The sequence below is a fragment of the Lottia gigantea genome (genome assembly GCF_000327385.1).
Source record: "Lottia gigantea unplaced genomic scaffold LOTGIsca_36, whole genome shotgun sequence".
NCBI classification, from domain to species: domain Eukaryota; kingdom Metazoa; phylum Mollusca; class Gastropoda; family Lottiidae; genus Lottia; species Lottia gigantea.
This window is the reverse complement of record NW_008709220.1, coordinates 1,471,267-1,480,049: the sequence shown is the minus strand read 5'-3', so window position 1 is coordinate 1,480,049 and position 8,783 is coordinate 1,471,267. Positions and strand designations below refer to the sequence as shown.

Here is an 8,783-nt window from a genome sequence, read left to right as displayed (position 1 = left end):
GGGGGCGTCGCCCAATTACTCCCCTGTTGCTACGTGCCTGTTGAAAGAATGACAATGGCATGTTGACGAACGAAGTCATCCAAATTGGGAACTTTCGACCCATTAATGGTCTGTAATATTAATAATTAAAAAGGCTATTTGGTGAAAGCTGGGAAAATAAATGTCATTTTGTTCTAAACCGCCATATTTAAATTCATATTTCCTAATTTGGCCTGTAAAAAACAATATTTCCGATTGGCCCCAAACAGTCATCGCCTACCAGTTTCATTCTGAGTTTTAAACGGCGGAAAATGATATTTATTAAGTTATAGATTGAATGTGTTTGATGGGATATATTTGACCACAGGATTAAAACTCTGTTGTTCTCTTCATTCGGCCATGGGTAAGTTAGGCATATCGTCTTCGATGAAAGCTTTTTTTGTCACCTGGCTAAAAAGATATTATCGACAATTGACTGCTAGCTAGAAACTTGAGCTTTTGACTAACTTTTGATACAATGATAGTCTTCTATGGTCAGATTGGGACAAGAACATACCAAACTGTCGTGTCCAACTAGCCAGTAGATTGCCTGGTGCAATGACAGTTTTCTGTGGTCAGAATGAGACTAGAGCATACCAAACTATGGTGTCTAAGTAGCTAGAAGTTTGTTTTGTACTATGACAGTTTTCTGTGATCAGAATGAGTCTAGAACATACCAAACTATCATGTCTAACAAGCTAGTAGATTGCCTGGTACAATGACAGTGTTCTGTGATCAGAATGGGACAAGAACATACCAAAGTATCGTGTCCAAGTAGCCAGTAGATTGCCTGGTGCAATGACAGTTTTCTGTGATCAGAATGGGACTAGGGCAAACCAAACTATCATGTCTAACAAGCTAGTAGATTGTTAGGTACAATGATAGTTTTCTGTTGTTAGAATGACACTAGAACATACCAAACTATCGTGTCTAACTAGCTAGCAGATTGTTTGGTACAATTGTAGTTTTCTGTGACAAGAATGGGACTAGAGTATACCAAACTATCGTGTCCATCTAGCTAGTAGATTGCCAGGTACAATGACAGTATACTGTGGTTTCAAGGTCAGGGGTAGTTAGATTTCTTTCTGATTCCAAACATCATACGGTTATCTGAAATTAAGCTCTATATTTTGAAGCCAGTTTTTTTTTTATCACAATGTTTGTTTTTCAGAATTTGATTGTTTATTTTGGAGTTATTGTTTGGGATCGACATCAGTTATATTTTTACTCTGTGTTGTGATAGAATGTATTTTATTGTAAGTAGCCTATATCAGGTCCGTAGCTAGCCCAGGTCTCACGGGGTGCGGGGGGGAGCAAATTTTTTGAAGGGGGCTCAACTATAGCGACTCAACAAGTCATTTCAGTCATCTAAAGTTTTCAGGGGGGGGGGGGCGGGGGAGCAATTTTCTTAGGGGGGACACTGCTTTAACCCTGTGCCAGTGCCTTCTGTTGAATAGTAACTTGTCTCTAATAGTTACAGATGCTTTGAATTTTCTTAGTACATTTGCAAGATTTTGAGCTCCATTACTAAAACAATCATGGCGCAATATACAACTCTTTTCGATCGAATAAATTATGATAAAATGCGTAAAATTATGGTAGAAATGAAAGAATCAAGACAAGATAGATACGTTATTTTACCTACTGGTAGACTACTGACTGTGTCCTATTTTTTACGACCCACTGCACGGAAGAAAAGTAGGCCCAGGCAGTTTCAAAAGTCCCTTTTCAAAATTAATTTCATTTTAATTTTATTTTTCAGAATTCGTAGTCGAAGAAAAATCTCGAAGATAAAGTCAGCATATAAAAAGTTAAAATCAAATATCGTATCAGCTCCACGTGAAATAGAGGCGAAACGACGCGAGTTGGACGCTCTAAAAATCTCGCGCAGACAAGGGACACCACTCCCAATTCCCGAGGGAGATAACATAGAAAATCCTTACGATACAATCAAGCCAAAGGAGAAAACCATGAAACCAAAGGACAACACATTGCTCGCTGCTAGGGATTCTGTAGGCGACATATTAAAAGAGAAACTCAAGCGAAAACGCAGGAATAAAGTCACGTTCAGTTCGGAACAGTACGAAGTTATTCCACATTCTGTAGAACAAATTACTTCCAAGAAACTCGAGGAACGATCGCATTCCATGTCGCATATTTTAGAAGAACTTCCGGCTGCAAGACAGCCACCATCCAGTTCGAAATACGAGTTGACGTACATGACTATGCATAGAAGACAAAAATCCAAATCAGAAGTGAATCTCGATCAAGCTGGGAAATCAAAAAAGAGGCACGGCTATCCAAAATGTGAGAAGCCTCCAGAGCTTCCTCGTGGCAGTAATTTTACTCATTTGAACTCTCATATTGAAAGGGAAACGGAGATCAACTCAAAAAAAATTGAAAGTCTTATAACGCCACCAGTGTCTTCAAATAGTCAAAACCATCAAACGGAGACCCAATATAACCATCTTGACAAGGTAGCGACTGATGATGTAATTGTGAACATGGATTGTGAAGATGATTATGACGAAGATGAAATGTATGATAAAGAACTTGAGAAATATATAGAAAACGTGCAGCAAGAAACGTCGGAACCTAAAAGCAACATAGAACCAATTCTTCCAAATAATATGAGCTTAAATTCTGAATCCCAACTTTTGGATGCCGAGAAGAGCACTGATTATGTAGCAAATGACTCCAGCCACGATGAGACATTAGGGGAATCGTACGACTTTCTTCCAGTTCCGAGACCGTTAACAATCATTTCCAGTTCCGACAACGAACTCGTTCCACCTACGCCGCACTGCGATTGCGAGGGTATATTCAATAGCCCATCACCAACGCCATCGAGTAAGAGTAACATTTCCGAAACGGAATAGATTTACTAAATATTTTGTAGCCTCTATCATCCAGTCCAACTTTGTCTACGTACAATTTCGCCCCAAATACCCTCGTCGTAGACAAGAGACGTCTGGATATCAGAGACTAAATATTTAGGTAAAGATCCATAAAATTGCTTCCCCTATCATCCAGCCGTGACCTAAACATGTTTTGTTAAACTGTATCTCGGTTGACCTGTAAATTGTTGAAACGTTGTGTAAAATTAAACCCCTAATTATTTCTAAATATTATAAAAGAATATATTAGTGTAATATTTTATATTGAGAAGTCGTTCTTTCAATTAAAAATTATTTTCCTTCTTCCTTCGTTTCACAATACTTTAAAGAGGCATGTTTCGTTTTACAGTACTTCCTCTTGTGGGGGTTTCGTTAGAATATTTACCAGTAACTTTTTCGACACTAATTCACCTCTGAACTCTCTGCATTATGTATATGCCCAATTCCAATTTTAATTTGACCCATCAGCAATCCTGTTACATGGACTATATAATATTCAAAATTTCAAGCTATTACGAACTTTCTATCGAGGGCTCTGATTGGCTTTATTCGCTTATGTAATCCAACCAAATCGCTGCATTTAATAATAGCTTGACATTGTGAAAAGGCGGTGTATGTACTGGCGTTTCTACGGGAAAAGAGGCTGACCCGACTTTGCCCCCCACCCCCTTTCAAATTTGTCTTCATTTTACATAGTGAAAGAATGGCCTATGATCCCCTGAAAAGTTTTGTAGCACCTGCTCGCCCCCCTCGCCTGATTTTTCATAAGAACGCCCCTGAGTTTATGATTAAATGCTTTTTCTAAGTAGCCTCCATTTCCACCCTCCTACCCCCTCTAACATATAAATTATTGTATCACTTATACTTAATGATAACAGAACTGTACCTTTTCATCTATGTATGGTTTTACATGAAGTTATATACCCCAGGGAGTTGAATATTAACTTCGTTGTCGTCATTTCCGTTTGTACTTCTATATTTCATTGATGGCGACCGGAAGTCGGATTTTTATTTCGAACGGTATAATGGATAACTGAAAATAACATAATTGTACGATTGTATCCATAACGCCTCTACTCGGCCACAGTCTTAGAGGTAATCTCTTAGAAGAGCAATGACTGCTAGTGTTATGTCTTTAAGTAACAGTTAGTTTAAAGGGACTTAAAAGGACGCCATTTTTGGGGGGGGGGTGATTTTTTAATATATATAAATGGTCTTCAGATGTACTAGAAATATACATCACATGATTCCTTTAAAAATACTTCAAACTAGGATTTTACTTACTTTTTCTATATATGTCTTCTATTGACGAGTCGTCAATTTAACATTCAATCGCAGATAATTCTGGATATACATGGATTTGAAAACTCAAATTTCGATGGTGAGCTGTGAACACTATTACTGATTAGCTCAGATGAAATAATTCCAATTCTGAGATTAAAGTATATGATTGGTCAAAAAAAAAATGGCCTACCTGTCCCTTTAAACAAACCCAGTTTATTTTTTGTTTTATAATATCCTGGTTTGATCAAGGAAATCTAGATAAAGTATTAATTTTCAGGATAGTGTTATAGACCAGGAATTCAAGGAGAATTATTGAGAGTTATTTAATAGTCAGGTGTGTACATTCTTCTCGGAGTACCTACATGTTTGATTCACCTGTTGGCTACAGTGTAAATTGTTGAAACGTTGTGTACAATAAAACTCAGGAGTAGTATACCATATAGACTGATGATGACAATGTAAATTGTTGAAACGTTGTGTACAATAAAACCAAGGAGTAGTATACCATATAAACTGATGGAAATGTAAATTGTTGAAACGTTGTGTACAATGCAAACTGATGATTACAGTGTAAATCGTTGAAACGTTGTGCTACATATAAACCGTTGCAAACAATGTATATCTTCAAACCACAAGTTATAAGATGTAGTCTATAAGGACAATTTTAAAATATCTTATTATGGGTTAGTATAGATTTGTTTTATTTTTGATCTTTTTAGCAATTCACAAGATTAATGAGTTGTTTGTCGAAATGTGAATATTTTTCCTTGCAGACTAATCAGAAATTAAAGGGATTGTAAAGAATTTTTTTTTAATTTTCCAATTTTCAATCAGACGTCTTTGGTTCCGGCAGTTTCACCAAATCTAAGTATTTGATGACGTCACTAATCACAAAATATGCTTTAACACATTAAGCCATTCGCGATTAGTGACGTCATCATAAACTTAGATTTATATGAATTGCAGGAACAACTTATTAAAAACCGGAATAGTTCAAATTGATGCTATCAGTGTCCTAGACACACTTAAGAATTTAGAAAACCTTTAACAGTCCTTTTTAGTTGGATAATTAAACCAAAATTCTAAATCTACCTATTTTACCTATTAACCTATAACTAAAGATATCCTCAATCCCTTATCTTTGTGTTTATATTTCAGAATTAAACAGTGTATTCTGGAATTATTGTCTGGGTTTGATATCGATAGTATTGTTACTGATTGTTATGATACAGTGTATATTACTGTAAGTACATGTCCCAACCCCCAGTTCCAGTAAAGCTGAATCTGACTCGTTAATGAAAAGAGAATTTCGTTGTGTGTTCTTGGGCGAAACTCTTTACTTCCATGTAATAGTAATGTTGCGATCTAAATGTAGTCTTTGGGAGTTAAATTTGTTACTTACCTATACATTTAATGCTATATTATCGTGACTATTGATTACCCAATCATACATTTTATTGTCAATTTGAATCCATATCTAACTGGTGTTTTGTTTTCATTGTGTTTGTTTACAAATATGTATTTGTATTTAGGCCTATATTTATATCAATATTTTCCAGTGATCACGTGATTCTGGTAATTTAAATATCTGAGGCTGCATGGTCGTTCAGGACTACACATGTAAATTACCAGAATCACGTGATCACTGGAAAATATTGATATAGTTCCAGTGAATAATGATCTCCATTCATTAACGTGCTGTATCGCAGAAGGATTAGCATAATTTTCACGGAAGGCCGTTTGGAACGCCCAATTACTGTTCGGAAGCAATGTACGTCATGATAGTTCCAAACGTCCATTTTCAATTACAATTTTTTTTTCAGAATTTGTTGTCGAAAAAGGACATCGAGGATATCGTCAGAAGTCAAAAAGCTACAATTAGATATTGAATCTGGACTGGGAGAAAAGGAGTCGAAACAACGAGAAATGGACGTTTTGAAAATCGCGCGCAAACAAGGGACACCACTCCCCACACCAAAGGGAGATAACCTAGAGAATCTTTACGAAACTATTAAACCGAAAGAGAACACACTGCTCGCCGTCAGAGATTCTCTAAGTGTTAGATTAAAAGATAAAATTATGAATCGAAAAGGCAGAAATAAGATTGTCACTTTCAGTGAAGAACAGTTTGAAATCATCACTGATTCGTTAGAACAAATAGCATCAGAGGGACTCGAAGAATCACCGATGCCCATGTCGGATATTTTAGAAACTGACGAATTTGCGACGAATCTTCCGTCAACTTCAGGAAACAAAGTCGAGTCTACCTACATAGTCATGCATGGAAGTCAAAAAACCAGAGCAGAGGTGAACCTTCAGACGTCTGGGCAACCAAGAGAAACGAGTCACGTGTATGCAAAATGCCAGAAGCCGCCGCCGCTCCCATGTAGCAGACGTGCCAAGTTGAACCCTCAAGGCACGGTGGAGAACAAGAATGTATCAAAGGAACCAGTATCGTCGAACAGCCCAGATGCTAAAAGTAAAAATCAAGACAAAACGGCAACTGGTGATGGAATTTTGCACACGGATGGCGAAGATGAGTTTGACGAAGATGAAATGTACAATAAAGAAATTGAGAACTATTTGAGTACAGACAAACTTGGTTCACTTCGAAGCTCAAATGTCCAGAAAGAATGGTCGGATCCGAATTTCATGGACCGACACAGCACACCGATTCTGCCGAAAAAAATGAGTTTAAAATCCAAATCCAAAGAAGATGTTCATAACGAATCCGGACACGATGCGACGTCTCTTGAATCGTACGACGTTCTCCCAATTCCGAGACCAGTAACGACTATTTTGAGGTCCGGAAACGAACTGGTTCCACCGACACCGTACTGTGGTCGCAAATTTTTATACAACAGTCCATCGCCAACGCCGTCGAGAAAGAGTAACATTTCCGAAAAGAGTATTTCAAATAAAAAGCCGCAAAAATCAAAAATGGCGAAAAAACTGAAAAAAATGGAGGATTTGATCAACAAAAGTTTAAGGTGGAAATCAAAATCGAAACAGGACGAGGAATTCGGTCCAACAAAGGGAATTGGGTCGTTGGTTCAAAACAGCTTTTACAGTCCCACGGGTTCGAATCCGATATTGGGAAAAATTCCATCTGAAGAAAGGAAACCATCCCTGTCAGACATCAACCGCCTTCAGGAACGTCTGAACATGACCAATACGTCATCAGACAGGCTTAGTAGCGCCAGTTCCATAGCAACGCCGCCAATTCTGAGACGGACTTCCAATGTAAGTCAAGCTAATAATGATGAGTGAAACATCAAACGAGAGATGCGTTCAAAGACGACGTAGCTCTAAATAAATTTGAAGAGTGAATAAGTGATAAACCAATTCATGAAAAGGAAAAGGCTAAATACATCGTCGTCTCTTCAACAAATCCAAAACTTACATTTCTTCCGCATTTCACTTTAGCAGTTTACACTCTTAATTTGGATCAAGATAATAAATAATCAAACAATCAATCAATCAACACGCGTGCGCATAGCCACTTTTACGTTTCGCTTTGTAAATATACACACACTCTCGTTAATATTACATCAGTACGGGCAAAAAGGTCGTTTTGATTGTTTAAAAGTTCACCCCACATACAATTTAGATATAGAGAAGCACGGTCCCCCCCATTTATTGGTAAAGTTGTGTGATTTGAACAAAGACATTGTCACATTTTAAGTAAAGTATTGAATAAAGTTTGACTGAAGAGAATGTATGAATTTTGAATTGATGAATAAGATAAGATTTATTGTATATATACGGGTACATGTATATGAAAAGTAACACAATGAAGCATAAAAGTTAAAAAATAAAATATTATAATTAGAAGCATTGAAAAGATAATTATTATAAGGTTAAAATTAATATCACTCTGAGGAGTTTATGTATTACAAAAACCATGTATTTAAAACAATGCGATGACATTTGTTATATAAAAATAGTATACATAAAATGAAGAAATTGATAGTATTATTTCAGGTGAATTGAGGTTGATTATAACTAAATTAAAAGGAGTGTTATTCAATGATTCTGTGAATCGGACAAATTTTCATTCAATTTGCTACATGCTCTATGTTCTTTATGTTCACCCCCCTCAAGGGAGAGAACCGTTGATTCTTTCAGCTGCAACTTGGTTAAATTCAATATAAATCTGCCACAAGTCATTACAACACACATAGAGTAAAGTTTGAGTGTGAATAGGGCCTAATAAAAATATCACGCTAATGAAATTGGACTAATTTGTCTGTGGTTGAATTGAAGGATTTTCTTTGTAAAGACTTTATTGATCAGGTTTGTTTAAAAGGGGCTTTATATCTATTATGTGGGATATAATAGGCGACATGAATATAGTTATATTTGTATATTCGTTCAATTAGTCCTAGTACAAAACGATATATATGGGAGAAACTCTAAAGTCACACTGCACCTCACTAGGTAGCCTTCGATTGTTTATCTTCACAATCTCAAGCTATTGCGACCTTCTGCATATACTTTGACTGCAATAGCAACTATTCTTGTATCAGGTAAGTTTGTAAATGCGGTTCTTTGGTTGGTATGTACGCCAGAAAATACAGCCGA

At 36.6% G+C, this 8,783-nt stretch overlaps 1 protein-coding gene across 1 annotated transcript; it reads left to right on the top strand.

The window, feature by feature from the left end:
- Positions 1–378: 378 nt before the first annotated feature.
- Positions 379–7,469, top strand: LOTGIDRAFT_162863 (hypothetical protein; the record flags this gene model as incomplete). The annotated part of the gene is made up of 5 exons (XM_009058880.1): positions 379–382; positions 1,190–1,274; positions 1,781–2,868; positions 5,358–5,442; positions 6,023–7,469. The coding sequence occupies 5 exons, from the start codon at positions 379–381 to the stop codon at positions 7,467–7,469; spliced, it is 2,709 nt and encodes a 902-aa protein (XP_009057128.1).
- Between the last annotated feature and the right edge of the window lie 1,314 nt (positions 7,470–8,783).